The sequence below is a fragment of the Ochotona princeps genome, chromosome 11 (genome assembly GCF_030435755.1).
Source record: "Ochotona princeps isolate mOchPri1 chromosome 11, mOchPri1.hap1, whole genome shotgun sequence".
Lineage (NCBI taxonomy): Eukaryota > Metazoa > Chordata > Mammalia > Lagomorpha > Ochotonidae > Ochotona > Ochotona princeps.
The window spans coordinates 43,350,521-43,370,403 of NC_080842.1; the positions used below are offsets into that span (position 1 = coordinate 43,350,521).

Here is a 19,883-nt window from a genome sequence, read left to right on the forward strand (position 1 = left end):
TGCCCGACCTTATAACCTATAACTATAAAACACTACTTATCTATAACTGTACTTAAAAATTTATCTAACTGGAATAAAATCAATGAAGACGAGAGCTATTACATGTTCTTTTACATTTTATTTATCATAAAGATAATATGGGAAATACTGCAGAAACACTTTAAGTATTCAATGTAAAGCTTTACGCCCACCCCCACCCCCAATTCAACATGCAGAGGTTTATTTTCGGATACGCTGATTCTAGAGCAAGACAGTCTCTTGATTGTTTAAGAGCATCACTGCCCTGTAACTCAAAACGCTTGCACAACTGTATGCAGAGGAACCTCAGAAAGTTCATGGAAAATGAATTCCAGGTTAGCTTATTTTAGTACAGAAGAATATTTGAAATCCATGCAGTTTTTTCAGATACACATTTCCCACAAACTTTGTGAAGTACCTTTCAGCAATTATGGTGTTAACACCACATTCAAAAGGTTCCCCAAGGTGAGTACATTCACACAATGGTTTCTAAAACAGTTAAGTCAAACCACACAGACCCTGGATTTGGTTTTCATGTGTGTTTATGAAGACTGCTGCTGAGCTCAAAGCATGCAGGTGGTCATGACCTCCCAGATGAAGCTGGATACTGAGACGCCTTCAGTAGGTCCAAGGGTGTCATTTTTCACTCATCCCAAGTATCTCCATATTTGTTTACTTTGACTAGGAGAAAAGCATAAATAATTGATGATTCCAAATAGTAAAAAGTAAAAGATCCTAAGTTTGCTGCTGTTACAATGAAAAGTTATGTTTTTATATGAATAAAAGTACATGAGAGTCAAATTACATTAGGGGCTGGTTAGACTTGTGAGCTGGGGGTTGGACGTGACAATGCCTGCACACTACAAAGAACCTGACATAATTTATCTTCAAGAATGAGAAAACAGATTAGTAACTTGCCCAAGGTACAAATCTCATCAAGCAGAGCTGAAATTTTAAGCATGGGTCAATTTAGGTCCAAAGTCTAGATTTCCTTTACAACTTTAACCATAGCACCTAATCAAGTGTGGTATATATAAAGAAGTCCCAGGAAATTCACAAACATTTACATTTTGTTTTTCACAGAAACCACAGAAACAGAAATGGCCAAGCACTCAGGTTGTACTTAACTCAGTCTCTCCCACAAGCTAATACTTCTACAAGGAGAAGATAATTTCCAGGATTCTTGTATTTTATATGAAATTCTATTTTGCAACATGTTCCTCTGTCTTTTCTGCTGTTGTGCTTTTCAGCTTCTCTTCTCCATAACCTCCATCTGGGAACAACTAGTCAAGACCCAAGTAATAATGACAAAGTAAAGAAGCAAGTATCACAGTTTCAGGAAATCCAGGAAGTCAAAGTATACACTAAGACATGCCCTCCAGGTTCTGCCTTTTCCTTTTGCTCCCATTCCTTCGTGAGTATACAATGGTTTTCTAGAAACTAAATCAAGTCTGTAACAGTATTCTGACAGCTAATAAAGTATGTTTTGTTAATAAAATTTCTCAGTCACATATGTGTGTATACATTAGTATACATATATATGTGTATACATATGTATGTATGTGTGTATATATATATAGAGAGAGAGAGAAATATAGACTAAATTTGAAACCTGCAGCACTATCAGATACTGGGAATGTATACTATATAATATACACTGTACAATGTCAAATTTACTGTCTAGATTCAAGAACATTCTAGAAAATCACTGAAACTCACAACAGGTTTCTCCTTCAAATTGCATAATGCACTCCAAAAAAAATCAGCTTTCTTTTACAAGGAACAAAATTTACATCAGTGTCATGTAACAATTTTAGAGCTCGTCAAAATCCAGCAAATGGTAAAAGTTTACCATCCTTTCTTTTCTTCATCTTTATAACTATAGAAGGCCTAATCAAAACACTGCCATTTCTGATATATCACTGTTAGGTACTTTACTGTAGCAACATACAGTAAAAAAAAAAGGAAAAAAAAGGAAAAAAAAAGACTATTTCCTGCCCTCTTGGAGCTCACAATCTAAAGTCTCAAATTAATCAGTGGAACAAAGCACCAAATAACTCTTTACCTATCACAAGAATCAGGCATACAGTGCATGCTTACTGGTTTTTAATGACAAACATTACCAAATATTAAAAGATTAGAAATCTCTTTCAAAATTAGATTTTTTACAGCAATATGACCAGATATTATTTATCACTATTATAGAAATGATTCTAATATGAAGCAAACATTAACAATTAGAAATAAAACTGGCTCTAAAAATAATAGCAAGTAGAGCACTTTCTATCCTTCTGCAGTCTCTGTGGTATAGGATTCTCAGGAACAAAACAGTGAACAGAAAAACCCCAAAACAGTGACATAATCAAAATTCCTTAAGAGAGAAATAACAAATCCTTGACTGAAATTACTACAATACTCAAAATACACTACTCCTTAGGAGGTAAACTTTTGTGTCAGAAAATTCACTTGGGGGTAATTTGAACTGTTCTGAACTTAAAAGAAATTTTGACTTAAAATTTTACAATAATAAAATACTGTTAAGGAAAAAAAAAATCAAGGACCAGCATTGCCTGCATCCCATATGAGGCCTGGCTGGAATCCCAGTTGCTCCACTTCCTATCTAGCTCCCTACTAATACACCTTGGAAAGCAGCAAACTGAGGGAATTCCAGGCTCCTGGCTTCAACCTGGTCCAGTTCTGACCATTATCGCCATCTAGAAAATGAACCAGTAAAATAGAAGATGTCTCTTTCTCTAACTCTGCCTTTGAAATGAAGCAATCTTTTTTAAAAATTGAAATAAAAAATTCAAAATGCCTTAAAAGTGGATTTGTAAAAGTCATATTAACTCTTACGTTCTGCCAAAAGTGGTATTACAGAGAGGCTGCTGTGATGGCTCAACTGGCTAATCTTCAGTTTGCAAGCATCAGTGTTCCAGATGGGTACTGGTTCATGTCCCCACTATTCCACTACTCCATTCACCTCCCTGTTTGTGGGTAAACAGCAGAGAATGGCGCAAAGCCTTGGAACCCTGCACTCACATGAGAAACCCAGAGGACTACTGGCTCCTGGCTTTTGATCAGCTCATCTCCAGTCACTGCAGCCATTTGAAGAATGAACCAGCAGACAAAAGTTATTTCTCTGCCTCTCCTTCTCTCTGTAGATCTCCCTTTCCAATTAAAAAAAAATTTTTTTTCAAAAAAAAAGTGCCATAACTATCAACCTAAAGCCACCAGTTCTGCTTATAAAATATATTTATCATTAGAAAAAGTCTTCAGATAACTTCTTTCTTATTTATTTTTTAAAGATTTTATTTAAAAGGCAGATCTACAAAGAGGTCTTCCATACAGTGGTTTAATCCTGAATGGCCACAACAGCCAAGCTGAGCTGATCCACAGTCAAGAGTCACGAGCTTCAGGGCCTCCCTTGTGGGTGCAGAGTCCCAAAGACTTACGTAAACCTCTGCTGCTTTCCCAGGACATAAGCAGAGAGCTGGGTGGAAAGTGGAGCAGCCAGGACAGGAACTGGTACCCATATGAGATGCCACAAGTGCCACTGGGTGGGGGTTAACTTGTATCACCATGGCACTGGCCCCCTACCCCAGGTATATGAATTTAGTTGTATTACAAAACTTTTCTATCTTAACTTTTGGACTTCATGATTCTAACACAAAATGGCTTCTGAAATACCTTAAAAACAGACAAATCAGTTATCTATGACATAACTGTACTTAATAGCTTGATAAAAATCGCATTTTTAATATGATTAGTCTTAAACTAATGTTTTCAATTTTAGTCCTAAAGAGGAAAGCGATTCAGACTGAACTATCGTACCTTCTTTCTTTGGCACTCTGTCCTGCATAGGCCTGACAGAGGGGTCAGTCTTTTGGGCTAAAGTTAATTCATATGACTCTCTGTTCTTATTCCTTAATTCCTCATAGGTAATGTTTTTTCTTTTGGGCTTTTCTTCAAGGTTGGGATCAGGTCCTAAAACAACAAACAGTTAATAAATGGTGATAAAAAAAGATTTGGACAAAACCAAACCAACTAATTTTTACAAATGCTTCTTATCTACAATCAAAATAGATTAATGAAATAAAAGTATCAAATTATTATCAGCATTCCAAAGGTACTTTCCCAAGGTAACAATAAACTAAAATCTATTTGTTCTTATACTTTTCAACGTTTATTTCTGAAATTTAAAAATCAACATACAAAAGTTTTCAGAAATAAATGTGGTCAGAGAAAGAATGGGTATCAGAAAATGTCACAGAACAATTAAAACTGACTAAAAACGCTGTTTTAAATTTAAAAGTTATGCAAATTCTGCATAAAATTACAGATGAATGGTAACAAATAAAAGTTGATACCATATAGGCTTTATTTAGTAATATTTAATAATATTTCAATATTTAAATGTTCCTATGACCAAAACCTAAATGCAAGCAACTTTAGCTCCTTACAAAATATTTGTTTTTCCAAATTTATGGCATTTAAGTAAAAAATACTTAAAGGAGTTACTGAGAAATATAAAATACAGCCTTTTACCAGAGTGTGCATCATTTTTACTCTGGTCTAATGAAAGCAATACAGGAGCAAAACAAAGTGCCAAAAACAAAAATTAGTAACTCTATTTGGCCAGGCATCTAGATTTCATTCTCTGATGTTGGCTGACAGAACCAAAACAGGAACACAATTTTATCTAATGTATAAAAAGGAACAAAAAAAAGGTCACATAGAACATGTTTTAAAAAAACGAATCTAATGTTAACATTAAAGTCTTACACATAATACCAAAGTAACATTTCTCGATGCAACATACAAACTGGGCATATCATTTTAATAATACATTTATATTAATTATAATCATTCTAAAATATGCGAGCAGTAATTATTTTGAAAGCAGTAGTAAAATTTCAAGGAACAATAAGAATTTTTCAAGCAATATGACTCTACACTCTTTTCAATTACTACAGCAACTGATACAGAATAAAGAAAACTGAAATTTCTCCAGGTCTCCAAATATTCTATCATTGTTGAAGACTAAATTTTTCTGGCTAAAAAAACAGAATGAAAAGACAAAGAACTTAACTTCATATCGGATTTAAAACATTTTTCATTACATTACCAAAAGATAATTTGTTGAATTTCCCCCACCATAAACGGTTCTCAGGGAGACAGAGTACATTTCAGCAGCCCTGGGTTCCACATCCCCACCCACTCTGACTAGCAGTGAATGTCCTTGGGCAAATCACTAAACTTCTCTGAATCTTGGTTTTCCTCAATTGTAGCTTGACTAGAGATGATCTCTTAAGATTCCTTCCAGATCTAACATTTTCTTATCTCAAAGAAAAATAATTTATCTTTTGAAAGTCCATGACCAATAACGAAACCATAAATCATAGAGAAGACTGGGGAGAATTTTCCCTACTTAGAATAAAAATATCCTGTATTGTATAGAAAACATGATTTACTACTTGGGGAAGGTTATGAAGAGCTGGAAGGAATAAAATGTGGAAGCACTGATTTAAATCCAACTGTAATGAACTATGATAAGTCTTATCAACAGTCATGAGGGAGTGCTTATGCTGAAAACATTAAGAATTCTTTGAATTCTTAGTCAAAGAAAGCAGAGATAAAGATAAGAGGTGGACTTAAACAAAAGGAGCTGGCACCCTGGTTAGCGAGAAGGGAAAGAAAGGCCTCTGAAACAAAACAAAGGAAGCCACTGCAGGCCCTTGAAGAGCAAAGCAAGGTGGCAAACTGCACCGAAAGGGGGTCAGGAAGCACAGCCAAGGACAGATGGCTGGCCACCCCAGCGCACTGCTCGAGTCTGTGAGTAGACACCAGGACCTTTGGTTTATTTGTTTTTAGATGAAAAAAATTAAATCAGAATTTTCCAGTGCAAATGGTAGGAAGGATGCAAGTCATCATGAAGAAAGAGGTGGTACATGTATAAAATACAAGAATGGATTTGAACTTAAGACTGGAAAAATGGGACACAATGAGGGACAAGGACAGATCCCTTTATAGAGACAAGATAGTGACTTCAACCACTCTCCTATCTGCCCAGCTCCTTTTCTTTCTCAATAATCTGATAGCACTTTTGCTTTCAATCATTTAGAGGAAAAATACTTAAGAAGTTGCAGATTAAGAGATTCAACAACTTTCAAACAAATTTTAGGGTCTTTAACCATCTGAATTTCGATTTTTTCTTCTCCTTTCTCTGCTGCAAAGTTAACACTCCTTTGGCCTGACTTCTGTTCTGATGAAGTGTCACCAACATAATTTTCTGCAACAAGAATGTTCTATGCAGTACTGTCCAACATGACAGCCACTAGCACATTTTACTATTAAGCAACTAAAATGCTAACCAAATCAACTGGAACATTGAATTTTTCATCTCTTATCTATTAATATAAGTAGCCATATATAGTTAAATGGTTAGTAGCTACTCTGACCTACAAGGCCGTCATCTACACTCTACAATATTCCTGGACCTATAATCAACTTCTCCCTTTCCAATATATCTCCTCCCTCCCTTTCAGATCTTGTCTATGTAAATAAAGCAAAACAAACAAAATGGAGAAAATCCAAACATTCCTTGAACCTCACTTGCTCTCCATTACTGCCTTATTAAATTGGTTTCAAAGCAAGTGTTTTCCAAGACTGCAGAGATTCACAATCCCTTAACAAAGCTTCTGGAGTCAGACTTGTTTCACAAATCCAGAATTTCTCACATTTTGCAAAAATGTTATGGTATAATATTCCTGGTATTATACCATATCCATCCAAAGTCTAGAGCAGCGATGAGTAGCCAAACACAATAGTATTTCTCTACAATAAAATACTAGGAAAGCCTTCTGCTTTTCAAAGCTTTTTGCATTTTATACTTCCTGTTTCAAATTCCTCACCTTTCACTGCAGACCACATTGAAAGAAACAATGAAATTAACACTCCTTTTGAATCTATTACTTGCCAGGCATTGTCTCTGATGATCAGGTATAATTCAATGGGTTCTTTCAAAGACTACATCTCCATTCACAAGATCACAATAAAAGGGATTATAAAATACAGTCACTTATTGTAACTGAAACTAAAAGGTCACATAGCCAGCAATGTGATCAGGATTCAGAGCCAGGCCTTAATCCAAAATTGATGTTATTTCACTTACATGTGCGATCTTCAAAGCTAGTATTTACAAAACTTCACAAAGAATTTTCACATGGATTTTCTCACTTGACAACAGTTCTGTAAGGTAGGTAAGTATTATTTTTTTTACATTACAGACAGGAAAGCTGAAAGCCTTTAAGATCAACCTATCAAATGTAATCTTTTAAAAGACTTCTTGAAACTCCTACTTCCCAAACCACAGTGTATCATTTCAGCTCCTTCACTAAACTTGTGCTAATATTTTCAATTACAAGGACATATTAGTAACTTATCCTTACATTTGTTTCTTCTGATGAACTGAAAGTTTCTCAGGGACAAGAACCAAATGTAGCCATCTTTACTTCTTCCACACCTAGCAACAGTGCCTGAAGCTTACTAAGAAATGCTGACTCAATGAAGGAAGAAACAAGCAAACAGAACGCACAAAAATGCTGAAATTAGGCTGACAGATGAATTTGAGTTGATGACTGATGATGGAACACACAGATGATATCCAGCAGAAAGGTCATCAAATAAAGTTTATACATACGTTGGACCATAAAATGTTGAAATTCATTTCAAGAGAAGTTTCTACCTTGGGCAATATGATCAGTAATACCAGTGGGAGTAGATTCATTCATAGAAGCACTGAATGGAATTGGCTCATAACGAGGCAGCGTCTCTTTTTCAAAGTTGTCTGCTGCTGGGGATGACCCAAAAGATGACTGACTGCTCACACTTGAGTCATACTTTGACTTTTGAGAATAGTGCCTATAAAAGAAAATCATATTATACATAAAATATTTGTTTCTAAATGGTTGTAATTTTTATAGTTACTTATAAATGATGAAATCATGGCTAATTTGCTTCAAAAGCATGTAAAAATGTACTAATTCACTTATACAACTTAAAACTCATTTTACACAGAAATAGAAAATACCTCAGTTTCTAAATACTAGGCATTTGATATAATTTTAATGTGTTTCAAAAGTTTGTAGATAGGAAAAATACCTAAGAGCAAGTCAACCTCAATAAACACATCCAATCCTCAGCATAACTACCAAGCTAACCTTCATAGCTAGGAGTCCACCTACACACTAACTTGTTAAAAAAAAAATACCAGTAACACTATCTCTAAAAGAATTTACACTGTGCCATTTTATGATGTAAATACCCAATAATTTATTCACTTGCCTTATTAGTTATTAAATCTTCTATCCAGATTAATTTCTACTTAAATAACACAAAAAGCAAACCATAGTTCAAAGTAAAACCAGTAACAGGTTTAACATGGCTTTATTGATTAGACTTAGGAATTTGAAAATTTTTTTTTTTTTAAAGATTTATTTTTATTACAAAGTCAGATATACACAGAGGAGGAGAGACAGAGAGGAAGATCTTCTGTCTGATGATTCACTCCCCAAGTGAGCCGCAACGGCTGGTGCTGCACTGATCCGAAACTGGGAACCTGGAACTTCTTCCAGATCTCCCACGCAGGTGCAGGGTCCCAAAACCTTGGGCCGTCCTCGATTGCTTTCCCAGGCCACAAGCAGGGAGCTGGATGGGAAGTGGAGCTGCCGGGATTAGGACCGGCGCCCATATGGGATCCTGGGGCTTTCAAGGCGAGGACTTTATCCTCTAGGCCACACCGCCGGGCCCCAGGAATTTGAAATTCTTGACATTCAAAAAAATATTCTGTTTAGGGCCCGGCGGCATGGCCTAGCAGCTAAAGTCTTCGCCTTGAAAGCCCCAGGATCCCATATGGGCGCTGGTCCTAATCCCGGCAGCTCCACTTCCCATCCAGCTCCCTGCTTGTGGCCTGGGAAAGCAATCGAGGATGGCCCAAAGATTTAGGACCTTGCACCTGCGTGTGGGAGACCTGGAAGAGGTTCCTGGTTCCCGGCTTTGGATCAGTGCAGCACCAGCCGTTGCGGCTCACTTGGGGAGTGAATCATCAGACAGAAGATCTTCCTCTCTGTCTCTCCTCCTCTGTGTATATCTGACTTTGTAATAAAAATAAATAAATCTTTAAAAAAAATATATTCTGTTTAAGTTTGAAGGAAGGAAAATCTGTAAGTCATTTTCATCATTTACTTCCAATACTTTTACAAATTCATACTTTAAAGAGGTAATTCTGTAATTTTCATTTTTAATTTACCAAAAGCATTTCATTATGTCACATAATAGATTTCATATTTTAAAGTAAATACACAATTTCCCATTAATAGAATATTCAGTCTGCTTCAGTGGAAATGGATTTTATTCCATTTTGTTAGTTCACAGTAGTCATAAATTACTGTTTACAGCTTTTTAATTTCACTTTCACTAGTTTTTTCACAGAATTTTGAGGGGAAAAAAAGCTCACAAAATTTCAAATGTTAGGAATTCCAATATATGCTGACTAAATACTATCCAAAATACTTCTATCAATTCATGTAAGAAATGCATTCAGGTACCAGTTCACTTTTGAAATTATTTAATGAAGAATTAACCATTATTACTAAATGAAGTCAGATTACTTAAACAATGTACTATTATCTCAAAGAATATTAAACGGCTCCATTCATTTCTCTACTCTTGTGAATAACAAACATGATGAGTTAAAAATGAGAGAACTCAAAAGTCAAAAAATACAGAAACCAAAAGTATATGCCAAACTCGATTAAAAAAACTTAATTATGTCAACACTTTTCAGTATGGTTCCATTTAAAAAATCAAGTTACTTTCAGTCTACAGCAAACGGCAAGTTTCCAAGAAGTTTCCAAAGGTGCTTCAGTTAGGCCGTGTATCGTTCCCTGAGCTGCGGCAACAGCTGTGTTCTCAGAATTGAGCTTACCCAGCAGGTGATGGTCGCCGTGGTTGTCCTGATCTCAGAGCTTCTCCAAGAGGGGAGTTCTCAAGATTCTTGAACTTCTCTTGGCAGGTTTTCACGTAAGAAAGCTTACCAGCAAAGTATCCCATGATACAAGCAACTTTTTAATAAAATCAAACAGAAAGTGTCACGGACTGTATTTTTAGGCAAAAAAATCTTTTCTAAAAGAACGTTTTTTCTTCTGAAAGAATGATTCAAAAGCATCTCTGATTTAGCAAAACTGGTATTTCCAAAATAATGATAAAAGTACCACACTAAATCAGACTCAAGTTCATACAAAAGATTCCATGAATATAATTCACTTTGACAAAATAGAGTAAGCTAAGGATTAGATGATGAATGTTACAGTTTCTAATTAATACAGAAAGGAAAACTCTGTTAAAGGAAAGATAAATGGAAACTCTGGAATTCTAGCTTAATCACACAGATTTAGATATTTATTTTCCTATAAGATGAGAACCATAATACTTGTACAACACCTTCACAACATGTTAAAATGAACCCAACAATGTATTTATTCCATTATGACTTCTTTCCAATACAAGAGATGTGAACCTGAAAAGATTTATGCAAAGCCTTAACCTTGTTTTGTTTTTCTTAGACAAGAAACTTAGGAACTAGCACTGTGTCACAGCAAGTTAAGCAGCCTCCTACCACACTAGGAACCTCTGTTAATAAGAATTTGACACCAGCTGCTCTACTTCAGATCCAGATCCCTGCAATAACACCTGGAAAGCAGAAGACAGGCCAAGTGCCTGGGCCCCTGCCATCCAGATGAAACCCAGATGGAATTCAGATGCCTGGCTTTTGCCGGCCCAGTCCCAGCTATTGCAATTATTAGGGGATTAAACCCATAGATAGAAAATCTGTCCCCACCTCTATTCATGCTGCCTTTCAAATAAATACACTTATTTTTAAAGGCAATTTGGCTTCCGTTTTTTATAAAGCATACTGCACAGCTAATCAGTTACACATTTTACATTTTTAAAAAGTAAATTAGGGCACAGCATAGTAGCCTAGTAGCTAAAGTCCTTGCCTTGCACGCTCTAGAATCCCATACACACGCCAGTTCTAATCCCAGCAGCCCCACTTCCCATCCAGCAACCTGCTTGTGGCCTGAGAAGGCAATCCAGAAAGGCTCAAAGCCTTGGAATCCTGCACCAATGCGAGAGACCCGGAAGAGGCTCCGGGCTCCTGGCTTTGGATTGGTGCAGGTCCAGCTGTTGCGATCACTTAGAAAGTTAAACAACGGATAGAAGATCTTCCTCTCTGTCTCTCCTCTCTGCATATTTGACTTTACAATAAAAATAAATCTTTAAAATAAATTCTTAAAATGTAAATTAAAGAGACTTGTTTTAAATTAGGCTTATTTTTAAGTATTCTCTTTTGATTAATCAGATCATCTGCAGAACTTGCTTTCCTCATAGAAAGATCAAGAATTTGCAAACACAGTATGCTCAACAAATAATTTCCAATAGTCATATTATGAGAAAAACAGATATTCAAGTAGCTCATGACTATCAGTGCTAACAACAAAATATCTAGAAGCCCACTAAAAATTTTGCTCAAGTATATTTAAACTGATTATCAGTACATTCATATGATTACTAATAAGTAAAATACAGCAAAACATTTAATTAAAATTAGCTTATTTAGGCACAAGAACTAAGAAAGCAATTGTGTTGCTTATACTTACATATAAGTTTAGGAATGGAACCATACTTGGGGTGACTTGAAAGGATTCCTAAAGAAAGATATTGATAACATTGTTAGACAAGGAAAACTCACCACAGGTTATCCTTAAACATCAGCTCTAAGATTACACTATTTAACAGAGAGAACCAAGTAAATTCTGTGTCAAGAGAAATACACAGAACACCTATGCATTCTAAAAACTATCACAATGGGTAAATTTTAAAAGATCACTTGAGGGGCAAGTTTTGTGGTACAGTATGCTAGGTCAACACCTGTTCCACTTCTGACGCAGCTTCTTGCTGATGTTCCTGGGCAAGTAGCAAAGGATGGCCCAGGAACTTAGTCCATGCCAGCCGCGAGAGACTCAGGCTCCTAGCTTCATCTAGACTAGCTCTGGCCACTGTGCGTGTGGCCTTTTGGGAATGAACCACCAGGCAGAAAACCTCCATCTCTCCCTGTGTCTCTCTGGAACTTTCACCCGCAGGTTTTCAGTTATGTTTCTGCTCTAAAGTTGTGAATGAGGCCACATCAATTCTCAAATCAAGACAAATAAGCCAGTGGTTTCCCAGACAAAAGCCCTTCAATAGCACAAAAACTCATTAGTGACAATGCTTAATATGCTATCATCACGGCTGTACCTAAAAATCAGAAAAACATAAAACAAATATGGCATCCAAAATGCTGAATTAATTCCAAGCTTAAATAGTTACCTTTACTAATTAGTCCTTGTGTGATCAGCATGCTCGTTGCAGCCAAAGGTACAGCTATGTAAGGAGAAAGAACTTGTCAACAAAACAACATCTACAAAGCAACAGATTTGTCCTCCGTTCATTAGGAGATAACTGTCAGTACAACCATCTAACAACCAAGAGGCTTTCATCTGGGCCGAGCTCGATAGCATTAATGGTTAAGGTCCTGGCCTTGAAAGCACTGGGATCCCATATGGACACTGGTTCTAATCCCGGCAGCTCCACTTCCCATCCAGCTCCCTGCTTGTGGCCTGGGAAAAGCAGTTGAGGACGGCCCAAAGCCTTGGGACAATGCACCCGCATTGGAGATCCGGAAAGAAGTTCCTTGATCCTGGCTTCAGATTGGCGCAGCACCAGCCACTGCGGCCACTTGGGGAGTGAATCATCGGATGGAAGATCTTCCTCTCTGTCTCTCCTCCTCTGTGTACATCTGCCTTTCCAATAAAATAAATAAATCTTTAAAAAAAAAAAGAGACTTTCATTTGCAAAAAGCAATCCTGTATTTTGTTTTTGTTTGTTTTTTAAGATTTATTTATTTTTATTGAAAAGGCAGATATACAGAGAGGAGAGACAGAGAAGATCTTTCATCCAATGGTTCACTCCCCAGGTGAGCCGCAACAGCTGGAGCTGAGCCAATCCAAAGCAGGAGCCTCTTCCTCTGGGTCTCCCATGCGAGTGCAGGGTCCCTAAGCTTTGGGCTATCCTCCATTGCTTTCCAGGGTCACAAGCAGGGAGCTGGATGGGAAGCGGGCCGCCAGGATTAGAACCGGTGCCCATATGGGATCCCGGTGCGTTCAAGGTGAGGACTTTAACTACTACGCTATCGCCCCAGGCCCAATCCTGTACTTTGTTAGTGGAAAAATTAAAGGAACATTCTAAGTTTAATAAAAATATTAAATAGTAATTTAAAAACCATTTAGATTTAGGTTTCGAAATTACCATTCACTAACAACATCAATTAAAATAATACAGTGAAAATTATTAAGCTACCTCTGAAGTTACAAAAGGAGAGAGGAAATAAATGAAGGCAGTACTAGCAGCAAATTTCACATTAAGTATCACTGTTGAAATAATGACTGAATTCTACGTACCAAGCTACGTGCGCTGGGTGTATTATCTTAGTTTTATCACACGTTAGAGGAAACGGCAGATAACAACAATAAAGACAAGGAAACTGAGGCTTAGAGATGTCACGCAATTTGCTCAAGGCCACAAGCTATTTCAATGGCATGTCTCAGATCAGCCATCAAATCTCAAATTCTGTACTACACTGTGTGAATCAAAAATAGAAAATGATCATATGGTGGCTGGGTCAAGAGTTTAACATTTATATAATGCTCTTTCTTCCAAAACAGTGAACTCCTTAAAACTCTATGAAAAATATTACATTTCTATATACGTTTATATGTGCCCATTAACTCAAGAGTGAAGAATCCAAAGCTCCCATCATCATGTCAGAGATCTTCTAATTTAAAAATAGTCATCGGGCCCGGCAGCGTGGCCTAGTGGCTAAAGTCCTCGCCTTGAACGCCCCGGGATCCCACATGGCCGCCGGTTCTAATCCCGGCAGCTCCACTTCCCATCCAGCTCCCTGCTTGTGGCCTGGGAAAGCAGTTGAGGACGGCCCAAAGCCTTGGGACCCTGCACCCACGTGGGAGACCCGGAAGAGGTTCCTGGTTCCTGGTTCCCGGCTTCGGATCGGCATGCACCGGCCCGTTGCGGCTCAGTTGGGGAGTGACTCATCAGACGGAAGATCTTCCTCTCTGTCTCTCCTCCTCTCTGTATATCTTTGTAATAAAATAAATAAATCTTTAAAAAAAAAAATAGTCATCAATCAATACTTCTCTGCACTTGCAAATGCCTAACACCATTTCTGTGATGACAGGAGCCAGTCCCCGGCTGACCAACCTTGTAAGTGATTTGGTCTGGGAATCTGACTGGAGGACAGTTCATAAAACTTTATCTAAATGAGTGAGTGGTTCACAGTACGCTAGAACTATAAAAACACAACTTATGCTGAATACCGCTTTCCTTTGAAAGTTTCCTTGGAACTTAGGGACCTGCTACATTGCAGGTGTCTAAGTGATCAGCTCCAGGGTACAGCTTGACGAGCTTCCCTGGTAGGTAACACCTGACCCTCGTGACTAGCAGCTGTTAAGACACTGAACATGTCTGTCATGACATGAATTATTGGACTCGGGACCCCAACCATGGAGAGAACTGCAGGTTCCATGGTCTGACCGTGGAGCTGGGCCGCCTCGGCGGCTTAGATGGAGCAGTGGACAGCATATCCAGGTGCACATGGAGTACACTGGAGTCTAAGGACAGGAACAAATGGATGAACTACCCCAGCCAGGTGCTGGCAGTGAGAATCTTGACAAACGGAGAGTCTAAGGTGGACTATGTCAACCAATGGATTCTCGAGAGATTTCATCGTGCTTGGAGTGGCAAGATCAGCAGTAACTCAGAAATGCTGAACTATCCAAACCTCTTGAGCAGGACCCTAACAGCATACTCCACATAAGGAACCCTAGGGTGATATCAGGTGACTGTTCTCCATCCCAGTGTGCACAGCGTTTGGGAGGCTGGGTGTGGATTCTCACCTTATTCCCCACTTTCCCCAGATACAGGAAGGAAAAAAAAGAGAATGTGGAAATGGTGATCTCACCCACCTTCTTGTAGCCCTTGACCCTAGTCACCCTATTCAACGATGTAAAAATACATCAAAAAATAATTAATGGAAAAAAGTAATAACAATAGTAACAAATGCAGGCGTGTGAGTGGGTTCCACACTCAGATCCCAACTCCAGCTTCCTGCTGAAGCACACCTGTGGGAGGAAGTGGCACTGGCTCCAAGGACGGGGTTCCTGCCACGCAGAGGGCACACCAGGACTGAGCTCCCAGCTCCTGGACTCAGCCTTTGCATCACGTGGGGAGTAAACCAGTGGATGGGAGCTCTGTGTCTGTCGTTCCCTCAGAATCCCACCCAAATAATAAACATCTAAGGAAAACAAAAGTATTAGCAAATGTATTAGAAATGTATTAGAAAAACAAACTCATCAATTATTCTAATATAACAAAACATCTAAAGAATAAAATTCCTCAAAATTATAGTTTCTATCCTCAAAGCCTTCTGCTCCAGTCGGTTCAGCCTCCATGGTCTAGCAGGGATCGAGTTACTTGCCTCTGCTCACTAAATGCTCCTTCCCCTCCCTCAGTCTTAGTAGTTATTCAGTTCCATCTGGTTAATAAGGCTTTTTATTTTACAGACAATCATTTTTTTGACAGCTTTAAAATCCATCTTCCTATAAGTATGCATATATTTGCTTTGTCTCCATTACTTCAGAACAAAGACTGTGTGTCACAAAGCAAGGTGGTCTAGCACACAGCTCTGCCTAGTACATATCCCAGCCTCCCTGATGGTAACACATACCTGCACAGGCTAAGGTGCCTCTGCCCTTCCAAACACTCCATGCTGCTTTTTTCTCAGATTGAACTTACCTGAAAGGACTGCGGTTTCTGGACAAAGCACTACTACGGTTTTCTTCTACAGTAAGCATGTAATTTATCTATTGCTTCCAGCATTCTCTGTATTTTAAAAAAATATGCTTCTATCTAATAAGGTCTCTGGACAGAAATCAAGACTGGAAATGTAGTAACATTTCATATAAAATGCGAACAAGCAGACTCTTATTATGTAAGGAGATAAAAGTCAGCCTCATGGCTCCGACTTCAGACAGACCTGGCTTCCGGGCCCCTGCTCCAGGACAGTCCACAGTGCAGCACGAGGTATCTCATTTAACAACTCCAAACCTCCATTCCTCCAGGGTTCACTATCACTCTGTCTTGCTGCTTCAGCTACTCCATGTAACTCAGTGGCAATCAACAAAACAACCTCCTAATCTTGGGAAAACCTCTGGAAATAATGACTTTAAAATTAGAGTGAGTGTAATTCTTCTACTTCAATCCCTTTTACTAACAACCACATCTATGCCCAGTGTGTTAATATGTTTTATATAAAGTCAAACTTTTAGCTTGAAGATTCTGGTACCAACTTTGCTTCAAATTATGTTAATTAGGGCCTGGTGTGATAGTGCAGTGGTTAAAGTCCTCGCCTTGAAGGCCCCGGGATCCCATATGGACGCTGGTTCTAATCCCGGCAGCTCCACTTCCCATCCAGCTCCCTGCTTGTGGCCTGGGAAAGCAGTCAAGGACGGCCCAAAGCCTTGGGACCCTGCACCCACGTGGGATACCCGGAGGAAACTCCTGGCTCATGGCTTCAGATTGGCTCAGCTCCAAACGTTGCAGCCGCTTGGCAAGTGAACCAAAAGACGGAAGATCTTCTCTGTCTCTCCTCCTCTCTGTATATCCATCTTTCCAATAAAAATAAATCTTTAAAAGAAATCATGTTAATTAGAAAACTAAACTCACATCTGAACCAGAAGCTTTCATCATTGCATTCTGCGAAGACTCTTCTTTCTTCTTCTGTTGGAATGTAATCAGCGCCTATATCTTTTAACCGAGACAATTTGGAAAATATTTAAATACCTGTAATAAAACTGAGTGTGAAATTTTTGTTTTATCTAAATGTTAACTAAAGGACACCAGCATTTTTCCTTATTGAAATAATGAAACAGCTGGTTTATACACTTGTAATAAAGTTGGACTTCAAACAGAAGTTAATGTTACTCTGACTACAAAATATGCTAGATTCGATGAAACATAGAAAAGTGAGACCCCTTGCTCAGATCCCTTTCTAAGAATATCAACATGGCAACTGCAGGGCCTTAAACCAAGTATGAGGCCCTGGGTGAATGCAAAGATAATAAACCCACATAGCCAGCTCAGCTGTTACTAGTACTCCATATTTTCTTTACAAAGTCAGTGCTACTAATTAAAAATACTTTAATAGATAGTTACGGGGAATTGGTCTTGGAACTTCTGCATTCGGCTCTCGAAAATCAGACCGCCCATTCATCTTTCCTGTATCAAAAACATTTATATTAAGCATTACAAACTATCGCAAATTAGACCAAAGTAAGAAAACATAATACAGTAAAATTACCAGCATCTTTGATAATCAATCAACAAATATTTACTGAGCAGTACACCTTAGGAACACTTATTTGACATAACAGAATACCTAAATGAAACTGTCACATTCCTACTGATTTGGAGCTCTAATGCTAGCTCCCTTGATGGAAAAAAAAAAATAGGTGCTTTCAAGTATTTGTCAGCTGGTGAATATCAAGATACAAAAGGGCAACAACAAAACAACTGACAATTTCCCCTGCTAAAGCTGGTTTATCTCGTTTTTGTCCTTTCAGAAATCCATGCCCAGGACTACACTAGAGTTCTCAAAAAAAAAAAAAAAAAACCAGATGAGTTAAAAACCTTAAGTCGTTTCTGGGCCTCAAGGTTAAAAAACGAATCATCATCAGGAAACACACAATCTCCCACAAAGCCTGACTCCAAAAACACTGGAAGAATAAACCCGACTTATCCTTCTAGTGGTGAAAAGCTACCAGCACATTCTATAACCTCAAATCATCATGCCCCCCCACCCAAATAATCTTCACGTAACACAGAATACGACGGGGGGGGGGGGGGAATGCACAACATTCCAATAACATATTTTTTTATTTCTTCATTTTTTTTTAAAAATCCACGACTCCAAACAGATCAGCTGTCTATTTTACGTAAGGTTAACTAACCTAAGGTCAGGATCATTCTGACTTTAATGACAACTGAATGAAAACAGGAAATGGCATCCACAAAGAGGATGGCAAGTGGGCGCTGTCATAATTTACTGTCCATAAACCATCACGGAGTGCCTCCTACACCCCAACCCTTTGGACAGGCGCTAACAAAAACAGGAGACTGAAAGCGTGGCTGGCTGGAGCCTGTTGAATAATCACTTCAATCTAAGTGCGTATGAGAAAATGGAACCTTCGTTTCCCAAAACAGCACCCCTCTAGAAACTCCGAAAAGAGAATAATGTCCATGCTAAGGCCCCCTAAAAAGAGTACCGTCCTAATCTCTTAATTCCATAAACAAAAATCCTCCACCCTGCACCCAGCAGCCCCACCTCCCACAGCTGAGCACAACCCTCACACACACCCAATTCCTGCGTCACCACCACCGTCTCCCACCCCAAGCTCATCCCCCTCGCTCGCCCGGTCGCGAGCCCTCGAGAGACCGAGACGAACTGAACCATCGGTCCACCCCCACAGCCAGGAAAATGGCGGCAGGTGCAAAGGAGCCAATGGCCGCGCCAAGGGGGCGAGCACAGCCAGGGAGGGGGCAAAAGGAGCCGTCACCTCACCCACCTCCCGACGACAGCGCGGAGAGCCCGAGCGACGAAGGGCGGAAGGGGACCCACGCAAGAGTAGGGAGGGTGAAAACGAGGGGGAACTGCGGCGAGGACAAGGGGTGGACAGCGACGCAGCAGCCCACAAGTCCCCAACACAAGGGCTCAAATATGACCCCGTCCCGGAAACATTAGTAGCCAACGGCAGGAACTTACGTCAAAACCTCCCTGCGGCGGCTAAAGACGTGCGGCCTCGTAGTAGCCGTCTGCGACTGCGCGCGTCGGCCCCGCCCTCCTCGGCTGGGTCCTGGCTCGCTGCGCACGGCCGCCGCGGCGCTCGCGAGCTGCACTGCGGCTGCGCCACTGGTCACCGCGCGCCGGGCGCTGCCCCGCCCCCTCCCGGGAAGGCGAGGCTAGGCTGGGGCTGTTGTGACGCACCTGGCTCGGCGTCCTGTGACAGACTGGCTGGAACCCCTTTAGCGCCTGTTGAGAGTTACCGGCTTTTCTTGTGCTTTTTTCTGTTTTGAGACTTTCCACAAATCGTCTGATTCTTGGAACCTCTGGGCTGTGTAGCATAAGCGTTCACACTTGGTCAGCTGGCTGACCTTCTAGAATCTCGTCTTTTGGGGAGTAGACCTGCAGATGATTAGATCGCTTTCTGTCTCTCCCTTGCTCTTAGTCACTCTGCCTTTCACATTTAAATAAAATAAATCTTTAGGGGCCGAGTTTGAGTGAGCCTCAGCCTGCAATGCCGGCATCCGTTGTGAGGGCAGTTTTGACTCCTGTCTGCTCCACCTCTGACCCAGTACCCTGCTGATGCACCCAGAAGGTAGCAGAGGATGGCCCAAGTACCTGGGATCCTGCCACCTTGTGAGACACCCAGATGGAGTTCTAGGCTCCTGGCTTCAGCTGCTGCCATTTGGAGAGCAGGGCGGTAAGCTGGCAGATGGATGAGTGCTCTCTCATTCTCTCTCTCTCTCTCTCTCTCTCTCTCTCTCTCTCTCTGTACCCTTCCTCCTATGCTCTGTAACTCCACCTTTCAAATAGATCGGTCAACTTGATAAGATAAATAAATGATTCATTTTTTTAA

The 19,883-nt window shown here is 39.6% G+C and overlaps 2 protein-coding genes across 7 annotated transcripts in view; one reads left to right on the plus strand and one right to left on the minus strand.

Moving 5' to 3' along the window:
* The window catches only part of OCIAD2 (OCIA domain containing 2), a 28,067-nt gene extending 19,571 nt beyond the window's left edge, over positions 1 to 8,496 (plus strand). For both annotated transcript variants that reach the window (XM_058670117.1, XM_058670118.1), the window contains exon 8: positions 8,484 to 8,496. The gene's annotated coding sequence lies outside the window, so the exon portion shown is untranslated. The remainder of the gene's footprint in view (positions 1 to 8,483) is intronic.
* OCIAD1 (OCIA domain containing 1) lies at positions 97 to 19,140 on the minus strand. Of its 5 annotated transcripts, none has more exons than XM_012931437.2 (9): positions 19,010 to 19,140; positions 17,404 to 17,466; positions 16,915 to 16,995; positions 12,445 to 12,498; positions 11,736 to 11,783; positions 10,004 to 10,139; positions 7,763 to 7,938; positions 3,850 to 4,002; positions 97 to 699 (listed from the first exon to the last, which is right to left on the minus strand). In XM_012931437.2, exons 2-9 carry the CDS (start codon positions 17,459 to 17,461, stop codon positions 662 to 664), a joined length of 744 nt encoding a protein of 247 aa, XP_012786891.1. In that variant the 5' UTR covers positions 17,462 to 17,466; positions 19,010 to 19,140; the 3' UTR covers positions 97 to 661. The 5 variants fall into 5 exon arrangements, with proteins under 5 accessions (XP_012786891.1, XP_012786890.1, XP_058526098.1 ...); XM_012931436.2 differs by lacking the exon at positions 19,010 to 19,140 and adding an exon at positions 18,813 to 18,982; XM_058670114.1 differs by lacking the exons at positions 97 to 699; positions 19,010 to 19,140 and adding exons at positions 7,190 to 7,266; positions 18,813 to 18,970 and having other exon boundaries at positions 3,862 to 4,002.
* Between the last annotated feature and the right edge of the window lie 743 nt (positions 19,141 to 19,883).

Coding starts and splice junctions, on each gene's coding strand:
- OCIAD1 (XM_012931437.2), bottom strand. CDS start 17,461: ATGAATGGGCGGTCTGATTTTCGAGAGCCGAATGCAGAAGTTCCAAGA. Junction 11,784..12,444: donor ACAAGGACTAATTAGTAAAG/GTAACTATTTAA, acceptor ATCTTTCTTTAG/GAATCCTTTCAAGTCACCCC. Junction 7,939..10,003: donor CGGCGACCATCACCTGCTGG/GTAAGCTCAATT, acceptor TTTCTTTTATAG/GCACTATTCTCAAAAGTCAA.